Below are 15,654 nucleotides of genomic sequence, written 5' to 3'. Positions count from 1 at the left end.
AAAAAAAAAAAAAAAAAAAAAAAGGAAAACAGAATCTATTCCAGCATTGACAGAACTGGTTAACAAACCTACAGGTACAAGGCTGAATTTCACCCTCACTCACATCTGTGCATTCCTGTTGAAGACTATAGGGTTTCACTATTCCACTACAATACAATTTGAAAGCAAATGGCTTACAAGTAACAACGAAGCACAGATGTAAATAACTAGAATTTGACCTCCCTAATCTGTGGTTTGAGACGCAAAAGGAACTTGGGCTCAAGAATATTCAGGGTTTGCAGTCATAAAATGATTCTACCTTCATAAGATGACTACTATTTGATTTGGTATTGTTAAGACCCCTATCAGTGTTAACCTAACTATACCATATTTTAAGGTGTTTGTTTTTAGTGGGGTACTATGCTTTGAAGTTGTATTCTTTTGTTGTCAAGGTCTCTGGCTAATTTTAAGGGCTTGAAGCCTTCTTTCTTTGTATTTTGAGCAGTAGTTCTGTGTATGTGTAAGTCCCTGCAAATTCTTCTCATCTTTGTAACACTGAATAACCCTACAGTTTTTAGTTGGGTCCAGGTAGTAGATGACAAGTCTTCTCCTTGACTGCCAGGCCAAAACATAGAACATTGAAACAAAGTTGTTTATGTAGATGGTATAACTATGCTTGATAATGTTTTTTCTGAGTGGAAAGAGGTTCTAATGCCTTAGGTTTAATATGTGGGGTCTGAATTTCCAGTCTCAGGACACCTAGGCTGGAAGAGACTGAGAGTGTAGCATATTTTGAGAAAAAGGAAGCTTGTATGCTTTAGCCTATGCTGGCCCTCTGGCTGAAGGAGGCCATATTTCACAGGCTTCATAGGCAGCTGAGTCCAATCCTTTACAGTGTATTGAAGGTTCCTACCCTAAAAGGCCTTTCATGGAGAGAAGTGATTGTGTGGGACAAATTATTTCTTTCATCTGGGATGCCTTATGAATTTCCTCCCTCCCTCCTCTTTACCCTCCTGAAGATGTGTAAAGGTCCCGTTGGTGGTGGCACAAGCTGGGGAGACACCCCAGACCAAGACGTCCTTAATATGTTGGGCTGTGATGATCTGAGTCGGCTGAAGAGGCTGCAGGAGAGATTTGTCGCTCCTCAGAGCATCAGAGGGCCTTGCCCACCCCCTTCCTTCCCAGGGTGCCAGCAGTTCTTCAGGGACTTCATCCTCAGCGCAGGAAGGTTAGCTACTTGTCACTGCTTCTGCCTCTGCTAAGTTGTGGGGTGGTTAGCTAAACTCATTGGCTTGTGCCAGTTGGGGGAACTAATTTGGAGACTGGTCTTGAAATGCCAGCCCTGTGGGACATTGAAGCCAAAGCATGAGACAAAAGGGGAACTTTCAAGCCCTGAGGGCAGTTGCAGTATGCACTGCCCATTTTATGCTAGTTGTCAGCAGTGTTCCAAACTTCACTTGTATCTGCTGACAAGTACAGTCCATCTTCCTCTCCAAAGAACTACATCCATTCAGGTCTTAGCTCATTACACGTGAAACTCACTAAATATCTTGGCAGAAGCATGTTGAGTTGCCTAATACTTAGAGGTAACACAGTACTGGACAGCAGGAATGCTGGATTGCTGAAATTTTCCCTAGACTGTTCTAGATGGCCAAGAAGTGGGAAGAGAAGGACACTCTATGGCTTAATAAAGGGGCCTTTTATAGTTCACAGTGTAGATTCACATTTCCCTTATGTCTCATTTGAAATGGGTAAACTTATTTTGTAGCCATGTCCTTGTAACAGTGATCCTAATGGAGTTTAATGACTAGTTTTTGCATAAAACTGAAATGGCAAAGGGGATGTTAAGGGGTACGATGCACTGGCAGAGCTGTGGAGAGTGGAGGATGCATTAAGTCTGCTGAAGTTCTGCTGAGGTTCTGCATGTCTGCTTGGTTTTTGGATAGTGTTGTTGTTGGCCACACAATATCCTTTGAACTTATAAATGAGTGACATCTTGGATGTTTGTTATAACTTTGGTAACTAAGGCTTGAATTATTGAGCATATGTTAGCTGAGATTATACTGCTGCTTTCCTCCCAGTCTGACATTCCCATCATGTTTTTTCTGAAGCTATCAGTTCAACCAACACCTCATGGACAACCTGTGCCTAAAAATACTTGAGCTGGATGGCCTTACTTTGGTAGAGCATGAGCCTAGCGATGGTGAAGCAGACATGGAGGAACAGGTGAGTTAAATGTTCTGGGCGCCAGCTAAGGATTTGTTTAGTGATTCAGTCCACTAACTAAAGAATTGGTTAATGTCCATGTATAATTATGATATAAACACTACATTAGGGTATAGACAGTAGTAGGGCTGTGCGAAACTTCGGCAGCCATTTTGTTTCAGAGGTGTTTCAGTCTAGTTCGGCAGCTGAATCACTGAATCCGAAACAAAACAAAAGCATCTGAAACGTTTTGGAATTGTTTCAGTGGGCTCTCCTTCAAGCAGAGGTGATGGATGAGTCCCACAGGGCAATGGAGATCATGGGGGCCGTGAACCACATGGTGCAGGGGGTGGCTCATTGGGTAGGGTGAGCTCACCTGTGGGTTCATGGTCACTGACAACAGGGCCAATATGATCAAGGCAGTCCGTGATGCCAACTTTGTTGGCATCCACTGTGTGGCGCACAAGTACCGCCTTATAGTCAGGGACGCCTTGGGAGGGGAACAGGGCTGCTGGTGAGGACGCCTTCGCAACCAGCCAACTCATTTCAAAATGCAGGAAGGTGACGGGCTGCTTCTACTGGAGCATCAAGGCAGGCAAGATGCTGCGGGACAAACAGGCAGAGCTGAGCATCCCACAGCACATAATGCAGGATGTGGAGACTCGGTGGAACTTCACATGCCTGATGCTCAGAAGGCTGATCAAGCAACAGAAGGCCATCCATGAGATGGCTGCCATCTTAAGCAGCCCCCTTAACAAAGATGAGTGGGATACCATCTCCCAGATCTTGGTGGTCCTCAAGCCATTCCTCGAGGCTTCTGAGAGCCTCAGTGCTGGCGATGCCCTCCTTAGCCAGGTGATCCCCATAGTGAGGGAGCTTCAGTCCTCTGGAACTTCTTCATTTGGTTCTAATGTTGAGGTGCAGGCACTGGTGAAGCAGCTGAAGGAGGGCATCAAGAAACAGATGGATCCGTTGCAGTCCAGTATGGTCCACGTGCTGACAGGCATGTGCGACCCGAGGGTGAAGGGGAGCATTTGCAGCAGCAAAACCCTTGATCACTGGACGGAGGTGCTGGTGAACAGAGTCGGGGAGGCAGAAGGGCAGAGGTGAGGAGAAGTCAAAGAGGGGGATCCATTTTCCCATGCCAGCACTCCATCCACCAGCCAGTGTCCTCTACCACAGGTGCTGCCAATGTGGGCCGAGGGCGTGGCTTCCATGTTGGGGTCCAGAGGCACCAGACTCCAGCATTGGGCAAGTAGTGCCAAGGCCTCAGTGGCTATCTGTCTCACTGAGGATGTGGAGCTGCTGCTCTGCAACTCCTTGGCTTGTTGGGCAAGCCACAGCTACATGTGGCAGGGTCTGGCCATGGTTGCCTAGGAACACCTGTCCTGTCCACCAACCAGTGTTCCGAGCGAGAGGGTGTTCAGCATTGCTGGTGGTGTTGTGACACCTCACTGCACTTCCTTGGATCCTGGTTTCATGGAACAGCTGGTGTTCCTCAAAGTGAACCTCCCACTGCTGGGGTTCCCCAAGTTCCATATGCAGACGGAGTGAGTGCCACCTCCTCACTCTGTCCACACCTATTTTCTTTTTTTTATTTGGTTTGGTTTCACAACCATTTAATGCCCTGCTCTCAGAGCTGGAGACAGCACTTGCTGTATCACCAGCCAGCAGGGGAAGGACATCTCCCTGCTGAGCTGCTGTGCCAAGACAAACTTAGAGGTATGGGCTGGGGCTATGGGAAAGGAGGAGGCCCCAGGTCCTGGGCTTGACCTAAAACTGCACCCTGCCAGGGTTGGGAGGCCTGGTGGGACTGCCAGTGGCGTGGCAGCCCCCAGGAAATGCCAGGACCACAAACCGCCCTGGTGAAAGGCCGAGTAGGAGGTGCCTGAAAACCTCCTGCCACCTCACGCACACACAGTCCTGGCTAGGGAAAGCCCAGACCTGTAAGATCTTTAAGAGTCCTGAGGCTTGCTGGTTGCAGTGGAGTTGTGAGGCTCCAGGTGAGCTTAGCTGTCTGGGATCCCATCTGTGTGGCATGGACTGTAGGAGAGGTATGGAGCTGCGGAATGGATATCGCTCCTAGACATCAAGGACCTAAGTGGGCATCCTCCCACCAAGGTAACATCTGAACTGGTTTTCCATCAAGGTGTGGCAGCTGAAAGAGGGGTGGGCAGTTGGCCCAGAAACAGGTGGGCGGGCCGAGATCTAACCAGCACTGGGAAGGACCCCTGTTACAGACTACCATCCCTGCTGCATTCATCCCATTCTGGCTAAACCCACACAAGGCAGACAGGGTTCTTTGAGTCAATCTGATACCTTTTAGAAGACCAACTGAGTAGTTGGAGAAATATATCTTAGCAAGTTTTTGGGTTTAAAAACCTTTCCTCAGGCTGAGGAAGCATCTGCAGTTGGTGTGTGTTCTTCTTGGATGGAAGGAATAGTAAAGAAGCCAGAGGCTGGGATGCAGGCAAGTAAGTCAGACAGTGAAAATGCAAATTGAGGCATCGGGGGTGAGTGACAGGCTGGGAGGGGGAGAGGGATGTAGCGGGTAAAAGTGGAGAGGTACCTGGGGAGTCAGATGAGGGGCAGGTTATAGTGTGTCATAAATCTAGTCTATATTGAGTCCATGAGTTTCTGTATCTAGGAGGTTGATGAAATGAAGTTCATAAGCCCATCTGTGAAAAGTGGTTTGTAAATTCAAGCAAGCACTGAACCTCACTAACCTCATCACCAGAAGCCAACTTCCTACAGTCCAAAACACACCAAATGGATCCAGACCATGCCATGAGAAGAAAGGCAAAGCCTGCCAACATATCTCCAGTACCCCCCACAGTGACTACACCTCACAACAGAACCAACACCATTCCTAGATCTTACACTTGCACCTCCAGAAACGTTATATATCTCATCCAGTGCACCAAATGCCATGATGGAAAATACGTCGGAGACACCCAACAGCAACTGTGCACTAGAATGAATACGCACTGGAAATCTATTACAGACAGGAATACCCAACTACCTGTAGGGGCACATTTCTCACAAGAAAACTACTCTCTCTCCAGTCTCTTAGTCCTGATCTTCAAAGGGAATTTACAAAACTCTTTCCAAAGATGCGCTTATGAACTTCATTTCAACAACCTCTTAGATACAGAAACTCATGGCCTCAATATAGGCATTGCATTTATGATGCACTGTGACCTGCCTGACATCTGACTCCCCAGGTACCTTTCTCCACTTTTACCTGCTAGATTCCCCCCCCTCCGCCCCTCCTTGGGTCACTGCTAGTTGTCCTGGAGAATGCCTGTGCCACGTGTGACGGGTTTCTTTGGGTGGAATAGAGGTGGCTGGAGCCAGCACTGAGTTGGGCCCAGCAGCCATTGACACACAATACACGGAGGACCTGAGGAAGTTGTCTTCAATAAGTCACTGTTCTGTGAATGTTCAGAGATAAATGTGGGCTGATGTATTTGAGACCTTTTGCTACATTGACAGAAACAGAGGAGTGAAGGATGCTCTAGTTAAAGACAGTACTATGAAAGTGTGACTGTTTGAGCAGCAGCTTTTTTTTTCTCTTTCTATAAAGAGCTTCAGTTTGTTTATGATCATTTGGGACCATCTCCCAACTAGACAGTGCAGTAGTGGAAGCAGGAGGGGTCATATATGTTTGTACTCACTCACTCACTCTCTTACTTCCAGCGCACACATCACTGCAGTATCCAATTGTCATTTTGCTGATTAAAGGAGCCAGCTCTCACCTTTGACTGATTTCAGATTGCTTTTATGGGCAGGTAGTTCTTAATGAAGTGCCTCTTGGTCATGGTTAGCATTGAATGGCAATATGTTTAAAGGGATGCTTTCTAAAAGAGGGGAGGGATGAAATGTGTGAGCGGGACTTAGCTTCATTTCTTGTGGCAATGAACTCTACAGTATAGTAGTTGCTGAAAATGCTGTTCAGGCTGTAACCTGGGCTTTGTCAGCTGAAATATTATTGTAGAATGCAACTGCCCCTTAAAAGTGTGAAGAAACTTGAGATCTTTTTCCATAACTCAGTCACCTGCTCAGGACTTTTAAAGGTAACTTCCAGATAAGCACCTCTCTCTTGAGCTCCTTCCAGTACTTATCAACATGAAACCTGTATCTGTCTAGATTGGAGTCTCCTATGGTTGAAGGGCTGTTCTTACTTAGTATACTGCTGTCATGAATGGAGCTCTCCAGCATTCAAAATGGTCTCGGGAAAGAAGTATCTGGAAAGTGGTGCAGAGCAGCTGTGAGACCTAGTTTTCCATTCTGGCAGTGGAGACTTTAGGTAGGTTGTTGCTTCTCAGTTCAGGGTTGTGTTGCTCCAATCAAGCTTTCCTTCTCTTGACTTCAGGATGAGAAAAAACGTTTCACCGTTGTCCTGATGAGCCTCCGGCTCCTGGCAAAATTTCTTGGATTTCTTGTTTTCCTTCCATATCGCACAGTGGAGCCACCAACAAGAGACTTGCACGAGTCTGCAGTGGCATTAAGAAATCAAGTAAGTAACCAGAGACCTGATAGAAAAGTCTGGGACTTTCTGGGCTCTTTGCTTGGCAGGTATTTTTGGTTTGTTGCAGAGTTGTCTCTGGAGCCATCCTTTCCTAGAATGGAAATAGTTCCTGGGTTGGTGTTCTGCACTATTCTGTGCTTTGTATAAGTATACCGTATTGAAGGCAAGGGGGCAGTGTTTGTGATAGAAAGGAGGGAGGGGTTATTGACACTCATGTGGTGCTTAACCCACTGATACTATTTCTGAATTGTGGTTAGTGTTTCAAAGTCCTGAATTACCTGGACAGACTTTTGCAAGATTTTTTGTGGGTGGTCTCTTTTATTGGATTAACCGTCTGGTTGGGTTTAGACTTAGACAGGCTTTTGGGTATCACAGTACTTTTCATTGGGTCTCTGAGAGACCCAGCCATGCACTTGGTCCAGTACAAGACAATACCCACAGATTCTTGCTCCTCATACTTTCTGGACCACAAGATACAACATCACTTCAATTCTACTGGAAAGACTGTGTATGTAAGGTGTGGCCCTCAAAAATGTTTCAAAGAGTATCTCAGCTCAGCATTCAAATCCCTACTACTAATGTATTGCACTGAATGCAAATCACTTTTTGCTGTCCAGGACAACAGGAACTGAACCCAAATAGTCTGCTGTCTAGTCATAGGAGGCGGAAGGCTGGGGCTTACAGGACTTAGACCCCGCCCCCCCTTGAAACTAATTTTGCGGCAGCTGGCAACAGTGCTACTGCTGCACCCAGTGCCCCTGTCGTGCGCTCCGCTGCTGCTGCACATCCAGCACGCGCCAGCCCCTTCAATAACTGGGGGAGGGAGGGATGGGGGTTAGGCAGGCATGCCCCGCACCGCCCAGCCCCCCATAAATAATATTTTCTCCCACCGCTTATGTGTTTAGTCAGGGTTCATCCTTCTCAGCACTATACTGAGGCGTCTTGTAGCTATTAATAGCTGAACCTCTAGCCACTGAAGGATATTGTTCATAATATCTGGTACATAACCACTTAACTGGACAAAGAATTAAATTACGTTAAAAGAAAGGCCATAGTGTAGATATGGAACTTTTCTTAAAGTTAGTTGGAAGCCAACTTTCCGTATCTCAAATTGATTTTAAATGTTTTGCCCATCAAGAGCCTACCTGTACTGGATGTATTGAAACTTCTGCAGCGATCTATCCAGGGCCAGCGTACTATCCTCACTATACCTTGGATTGTGGAGTTCCTCTCCCTCGTAGATCATATTGCTCCTTTTCTTGACTACTATGGGACAGTATTTTCCCTCTTGCTGCAAGTATACAGGTAAGCCCATGAAAGAATACCTGCATCATTCTTGAGAATGTCTTCATTGGGATTAACTGCATCCCACTTTTCTTCCAAGACAATGTATGAGAAGCTGGACATCAGGTGGGAATGTTATAAAACTCAATTTTGTGCCTGTATGCTACCGTATTTAGTGAAATATAAGATGACCCTGAATTAGATGTCCTTCCCCCCATAACTAGATTCTATATATTGAATATTTATAATTTTTTTTATAATTTTCCAAGTATAGAATCTAATTATTGCAGGTTTGCCTTGAATTGTTCCCTTTCCCACTGCTACAGCAGGAAAAAATAAATCTGGAGGGTCAGGTATCCCCCTTGTCCTCTGGCACCTTTCCCCCAACTTCTTCCCTCTGCAGCCCCTTCCTCCCTTCCTTATTGTCAGACCCTGCTGCCCCTGAGCATATGCGAGTGAGAAGCAAATTTGAAAGCACTAACCTAGAAATAAACATACCTGCAGTAACTTGCATATAGGGAAATTACTGCAGGTACCCATAGACTTAGTTCATTCAGAATTGATGCAGTTTACGTCTTTTGAAACTGCTGCAATTTTTAGCACCAGTACTCCATAAACACACTTTTAAGCAGCATTTCTATACCTACTTGTATATAGCACAAGCTGAATGATGTTAGTTCAAAGCCAAAAGGCTTGTGGTTTACCATATAGTTCATTGGGTTGTGCTGCAGCAGAGATGACAGTGTTTCATGCCATTGTGACCCCACAGCTCAGTACTGCCCAGTATGCGTTTGTACTCCAGATAGCACATAGATCTTTTGTGGGAGTTAATTGGCCTCCGCTCGTGACTGGAACTGGGTTCTCTTGTCACAAGTCCTAGGATGCTCCAAAAAATTTTGTAGAGATGAGGCACAGGACAACTTGATCTGGTTCCACCTCTTGGAGGGCAGGGCCATGCTAATCATACACAACAGACTGAGAGAGGAGGTGACAGAGGGATTCTTGGTAAGTTGTGTAAGGGCCCTGTTCAGTGATGATTGCCAGACATTTGTGGCTGGTTAAAAAACAGGACTCATTGGAAATGGGAAGGAAAGGTATAGCTCAGTAGGAGTGAAGAGGAAGTTTAAATGTATTCAGTACAGTGGCTCACCATAACTGAAAAAATAGTTCACACTGAGGGGGACTGAGCTCATAGACAGTTACCATATATCTTATTCAGATGGGCGGTGCTACTAACCTGGTATGTTTGCTGTGGCATCAGCATTCCAAGACCTCCGGGCTTGGGCCTGCATGTAGGATGCCTGAAATCCCAGGGTGAGAGTCTGTGGCAAAGGATGCTTGCCGGTTGTAGCGCCATACATGTTGTTTAGGACAATTGAGTTCTGCTTGCTCAATTGATATGGTTTTTGGAAAAATTGAGTTCTGCTCAATTGATATGATTTGGAACTGATTTGGCTAATTTGAATTGGAACATAAAATCTATAATAATAATTAAAAAACAAAGTTTGCCCAACATGGGTCATGTGTTTTGTAGTCACACTCAGTGTTAGCTGCATTTTAATCAACTTCATAGTTGGCTTCCATTACTGAGTACATGCTGCTTTTAGTTGCAGTTTAATGATACAATGTATTTAGTGGGGCTTCCTTGTATGTGAATGTAAGATGGGGCGAAAAACTTTGTCTTCTATTTGAGTAAATATGGTAAGCAGTAAGAAACTCACAGACCTGAAATGTAGTCCATCCCAAGCTGAAGGGGTTAAAGATGCATTTTTTTTTATCGACCCCTCCCCACTACAAAAAAATGCATTTTCCCAAATCACTTGCAAAGTGCTTGTGCCCTTGTAACTGCAGAATTCAGCCCTGAGATTAAGCCCCTCCACAACGTTTTCCCATTGCTCAGATACTCCCATTTTGTTTGTTCCAGAAAAATAGATGCCACCCAACTCTGGCTGCTTCAGTTCAAATGCACAGTACAATATACAGATAGACATGTGCGCACCTACACAGAGAATGAGAAACACTTCCATAATGGCTAAAGTAGACTGGTTAGAGGACAAGTCAGAACAATAGAGAATCTTAAAAGAAGTTATAGTGTTACTGGACATACCTTTTTAAAATAAAGTAGCTGCAGTTTAACTCTGTTTTCCACTACCCTCTCTGTATGGCAGGTCCATGGTACCCTCTGAAGATAAGGAGATGAGTTTCCTAAACAAGCTGTTGATCTTTGCAGTGTTGGGTTGGCTTTTTCAGGTATCGTACCTAGAGATGGTAAATGGCTGAGCTCTGAAGGTGCAACTGTACTGAATTCAGTAGAAAAAAATGATTAAATTTTGAAATGAGGTAAAAATAGAAAAATGTGACAAAATAAAAAGAACCAAAATCCTTTGCACAGTATCAAACATGCTGTAATTTGAGTTATACTCCTGCTCTGCATCTTGTATGTTTTCCCCCTAGAACTCTTGTAGAAGATTTCACTGTCAAATACATCCCATAATTAATTTCTGTAAAACCTTATAGCTTTCATCCTTATACTTAAGGTGTTTTTCCTTAAGGACAAAACTTCCCAGTTAATTCCCACTAAAGCTGGAAGTAGTCTAGTACTGAAAATTTACTGTATTAAGTGCTGTAGGAAAGTGGCAGTGCCTTGCTTTAATCAACAGAATACTTCTTTGGCTGAATAAAGATAGGAGGAGGATGGAGACCTCAATGCATTTTCACCTGGGAGAAGCATGTCTTGATTAGAGTGTTTCTGTAAATTTGCTGGAGATAGATATAAATTAAAGACTCCAAGTGTGGGGAAACTGGGGTGGCTGGGAAATGCGGAAAGATGCTACATGTGGCCTTGGGGGTTGAGGTCGTGGTGGGGTGACAAATATAGGAGAATAGAAGGTCCTCAGTATGCCAGGTTCTATATAATTTTTTAAAAGTGGAAAATTTTCTCTGACTACTGTTTTTGAGATGGGTGTTTTAGTCACCTGATGGAACGATAATTCTTCATGGTTTCTGTTCCAGATCCCCTCTGTCCCAGAGGAGCTGTTCTTTACCAGTGAAGTCAAACAGGATGGATTGATGATGGATGCTATGTCATCTGCTCAGGCCTTGGTAAGCTGGTATGAAAATAACTGCTTTGATAGTTGCAGTCTCATGGATCCAGCAAGGAAGATTTCGGGGCAAATGAAGCCTGTAGATTGCAGCATTGTATGCAGCGATTTGTCTTCAGTGCAGATGTGATGAATATGGAAACTATATAAAGCTGCAGTTTGCTTGAGCAGTCAGACTGCACTGCAGACTAGACCTCAGAGGTTCTTGGTGCACTGCCAGAATGACACTAACTGGAAAAAGCATGCACCACCTGTAATGAGATGGTGTTTTACAGAGATGAGGTGTTGCTGGAATATGATGAGGTGTTGCTGCAAGCATATCCTCAGTCCAGAGTTACAGCTTGTTTCATAATGCTAGGAATGATGAACAGAACAGAAACAGAGTATAGAGAACTCAAGTAAATCTGTGTTGGGGGATCAACTCCTATCTCATCCTCCGTATAACAGTCCTACAGGTATTTGAAGTCTGTTACCCTCCTTTGTTTTCTCTTCTCCAAACAAATAATCCAGTTTTCTTCAGGCATATTTCCCTGCTGTCTAATGATTTTTTAGTCACTACTGGACTCTTTCCAATCTGTCCACATCTTTCTTGAACTGTGGGACCCAAAACTGGACACTGCTCCAGGTGAGGTCTCACCAACGCTGAATAGAGTGGAAGAATCACTTCCCTTGATTTGTAAGTGACACTCCTGTTAATGCAACCTAGTATCCTGCTGGCTTTTTTGCAGCAAGAGGACACGGTGGCTTATGTTCAGCTTATGGTTCACTGTAACCCATAGATCCTTTTTTGCAGTACTGTAGCCTAATCAGTCATTCTGCAGTCTGTATTTGTACATGCCATTATTCTGCTCCAAGTGCAGGACTTTGCACTTGCTGTTGAATTTCATTTGATTCATTTCATACCATTTCTTTAATTTATCAAGATCATTCTGAATCATGGCCCTATTCTCAGGCACTGGTTTCTGGAGCCAGGGGCTGTGGGTTCAAGTTCCATCTGAGGTGAAACTGCTTGAATTTAGATTGATTTACAAAAGGACCTTTGCTACACTTAACCCAGAGTATCTGAGGGTATGGGAAAATAGATTAGTCAGGAACTCCTTGATGTATTTGACTTTATTGAGGTTTTCTGAAAAACTCTCTTCAGCACACAAGCTCATCAGTAAGGTATAGTTAAAGTGATGACTTCAGTGTCATTACCCTCATACTGACACCTTGTAGCCTCCTCCAATTTCCTCCTAGTGATTGGTTTCACCTCTACCCTCCTCTCAGGGACAATGACCCATAGCCACACTGCATTTGTGTCCCTACCCCCAGCACACTCTGCTTCTCCCTGTACTCTGGTAATAACTGATCTTCCTGTGTTCCCCTGTTAGCAGACAGTTCTCACGGGGCAGTGGGGGCAAGGTCCTATTGTTGGGCATTATAAAAAGAGCAGTAGCTTCAAGACAAAAAAACCCATTCAGAGTAAAAGTAATACTCCACATGTTTGTATTTGGCAGGTCTCCTCCCTTCCCCTTGCCCGCATTTGAGGGAGCTTCTAACTTGTCACAGCATTAGGGGTTAATGTTGTTTCCACTAGAGAAGGTGCATGCTCCTTCTCCCAGAATCAGGATGAACATGCTAGCCAGCATATATGTGCATCCTGTTATTAAGCAAGTGCCAGTTGCTTTTCCAGCAGTGGGGAGGAAATAGTCATGAACTTCAGCCTTTTTGAAATGTGTTCAATATATACCAGCTACACTGACAAAAATCTGCAGTTTCCCCCTTAATCCCCATGTTCTCTGGCTAAGACATAACAATGGGGCCCATCACTCAGTAGTCCTCTGTCCTGAAAGGCTTGACTGAGTCATGGTAGAAGTATCCATGGAGCTGTAATTCTTTGTGTGGGCCATGTCCTGTTTATCCTCTTTCCCGTGTCAACTCTTCCCCAGTCATTGCTGGTAGGGTGGCATTCCTATACTGGGGTTTCTTTTTCTCTTTTGACAGACATCTGCTCTCAGCTGAGTCTGGAGTTTATAACTAAAGGTCATGCAATACCAAATCTCTGAAATGCAGAGCTGTTCATCATGCATCTCCAGGCACAATTGGGTCCTTAGGTTTTAGAATTTGTTTTGCTTCAAAAGCACTTGATTTGGAATTTAACTTGGCTGCATTATTTCTTTTGATGAAGTGCCTTGAGATATCTGTGAGATGCATAAGATTTCTGATCTTCTAAAGATGATGTTCCTTTTGCAGCTGTCCTTCAACCCTCCTTTTCTTCATTTGCCAGGATTCTGCAACTTTGGTGGATCAGCAGTTACTTTATACCTGCTGTCCATATCTTGGTGAGTATTTTATAGATGTTTATCCCAGCCCTTTTTGGTACTGTGAGTCCTTGGATCACTTTTCTTTCCCATCCCCATCCACTTTGAACCTCAGTCATATCACTGACCTTGGTGATAAATCAAGTCATGAAAAAAAAGACATAAGTACCTGCAAAGGTATTTGTTGCAGCAAGGGAAGCTTAGGTTAAATATGAGGAAAGACTGTCTCATTAGGAAAGTAGTAAAGCACTGGAACAGGCTACCTGGAGAAGTTGTGGCATCTCCATCCTTGTAGGTTTTTAAGACCCAGGTAGACAAAGCCTTGGCTGGGATGATATAGTTGGGGATGGTCCCTTCCAACCCGAATTTTCTATGATCCTGTGAAAGGAGATAAGAAGGCTGTGGACTGGCTGTCCTGCCTTTGCAATGTGAATGGTATGCAGGGAGACAGGGACCGTGGTTCTCTACCATGGAAGGAAACTTGAATGCCAGACTTCCCTATGCTGTGTGTCAAAGGAGGAAGGGTTTGGATGAAGAAGGTGGCTCGATCCCCAAATGGATGGTTACTGAAAGGCCGTCAGGACCTGATGTGGTGGAGGATGCCCATTTGGCCAATGTGAAGAGCTAGGGTTAGTTTGGAAGCAAATACTTAAAGCAGAAGGAGAAGCTTCCTGAGGCTGTGTTGTGCTTGTGGATCTGGCTGGAGAGAAAGTTGTATGTCAGTCCAGTGACTCCCACTGCTGATGAGTCTTTCATGCAGAAGGACTTGAAATCCTTTTTGCTGTGCTCAACCCCTGGCATTCTCTTTGTAGCCCTGTTGGAACTCTCCATTCCCACCACCATGGTGGATCTTGCATAGCTGCCACTTTCATCCCACCATTTGATGAATGATTAGGCTGGGAACCTTCAAAGCCACTGCTTCGTAATTCTTTTTATGGGTCACTGTTGAGTGATAGGAAGAATTTTCTGTTTTCCTGTCGTCTGCTGCCTCCAAGGGTAGGAAGCTTTTGTCTGGCCTTCCTCTGGGATATGCTGGAATTGTGCAGTCTCTCCCTGCTCCCAACTTTTACTTTTGTCAACTGTTACTAAAGTTGGGGTTTTACAGAGCCTGCTGTAGACTGGGAACCTAATTACTTGACTACTTGACTTTTTCTGCCCGTCTGGATCTGTTACCCTGTAGTTCTGACTTTGTATGTCAGAAAGGGTGTTTACACCTGTTTCTTTTTACAGGTGAGCTGCGGAAGCTGCTAGCCTCCTTTGTGGCAGGCAGCGGAGCAAAGAATGGTGGCTTTATAAGGAAAATAACCCCAACAGCTGCAGAGTCCTTGGCACCCAAACCTTCTGTCACACAGCAGAAACTGCAGGTAGGTGAACAGGGAGGGGCAGTGTGCTGGCTGCTTGCCCAAGACAGATGCCTGCTCTCTGTTACCACATGGTGAGACTGCTCTGAGCATAGTCATGGCTTTTCACAGTGGAGTCACAAAAGGAGAGAGTGTTTATAAAATGGCAAGATGCACAGTGATGGCCTGAAACTATGGAAAGAAAAACACAGGCATAGACAGCAGGGGTTCTCTTGTTTAACAGCTAGAAGAGGAAGGATGACTGACCCTGCTATCTAGCTGTTAAATCCTGTGATGTTGTGTGCGCACTAAATTGCAGAGAACCTGAATACACATCCCTGCGAGTCTTTTGTATATGTTTAACTCTTGAACCCACAGATGATTCCTTCTGCCCCATCCATATCTTTTCTTCCTGTCTCTTCTTTAGCCCTGACTTTCTTTCTCTTTGCTCTGATTCCACTGTACCTGTCCCTTGAAAGGACAAGCATTCTGTGAGTGTGTAGAGGTGTCCATCCTGTAATTAAAGGGTATCTTTTACCTCAGAAAGCAGCACTCCTTTTGAACAGCTCATTAAAAGTTGCTCATTAAGTCTTACAGTAGCCTGGTGTGAAAAGGTGCTGCTTTCTGAATGGAGAAATAGCCACATTCCTTTCTTCCTCCTTTACCAGTCACCTATTTTTTTACACCTTCTTACAAGACAAAATCTATAAGCTGTGCACTAAATGGTGAGCATAAAATTGGGCATAGGTATTTTACAGGTATTACCAAAGGTTGTAATAGCAAAATGCTTGGTAGAGACAGAACTGTGGGCCTTTGGCCCTGTTGTGCATTGTACACAGAACTAAATTTCAGGTCTGTTTCTGTGTAGAGAAGATCATCTCTGTAGAGAGTCCTGGTCTCTTCATAGCTCT

At 44.7% G+C, this 15,654-nt stretch overlaps 1 protein-coding gene across 1 annotated transcript in view; it reads left to right on the top strand.

Moving 5' to 3' along the window:
• Positions 1-15,654, top strand: part of CDAN1 (codanin 1) — a gene marked incomplete at its 5' end in the record, with an annotated part of 60,052 nt that overhangs the window by 23,781 nt on the left and 20,617 nt on the right. Inside the window, 8 exons of the mRNA XM_019519941.1 lie at positions 999-1,207; positions 2,091-2,205; positions 6,560-6,703; positions 7,854-8,020; positions 10,168-10,249; positions 11,012-11,101; positions 13,370-13,424; positions 14,634-14,767. Coding sequence (XP_019375486.1) covers positions 999-1,207; positions 2,091-2,205; positions 6,560-6,703; positions 7,854-8,020; positions 10,168-10,249; positions 11,012-11,101; positions 13,370-13,424; positions 14,634-14,767 — 996 coding nt within the window. The remainder of the gene's footprint in view (positions 1-998; positions 1,208-2,090; positions 2,206-6,559; positions 6,704-7,853; positions 8,021-10,167; positions 10,250-11,011; positions 11,102-13,369; positions 13,425-14,633; positions 14,768-15,654) is intronic.

Source organism: Gavialis gangeticus, unplaced genomic scaffold, assembly GCF_001723915.1.
Source record: "Gavialis gangeticus isolate Ggan-Ray unplaced genomic scaffold, GavGan_comp1, whole genome shotgun sequence".
NCBI lineage: Eukaryota > Metazoa > Chordata > Crocodylia > Gavialidae > Gavialis > Gavialis gangeticus.
The sequence above is the reverse complement of the archived record's forward strand: the minus strand, read 5'-3'. Positions and strand labels throughout refer to the sequence as shown.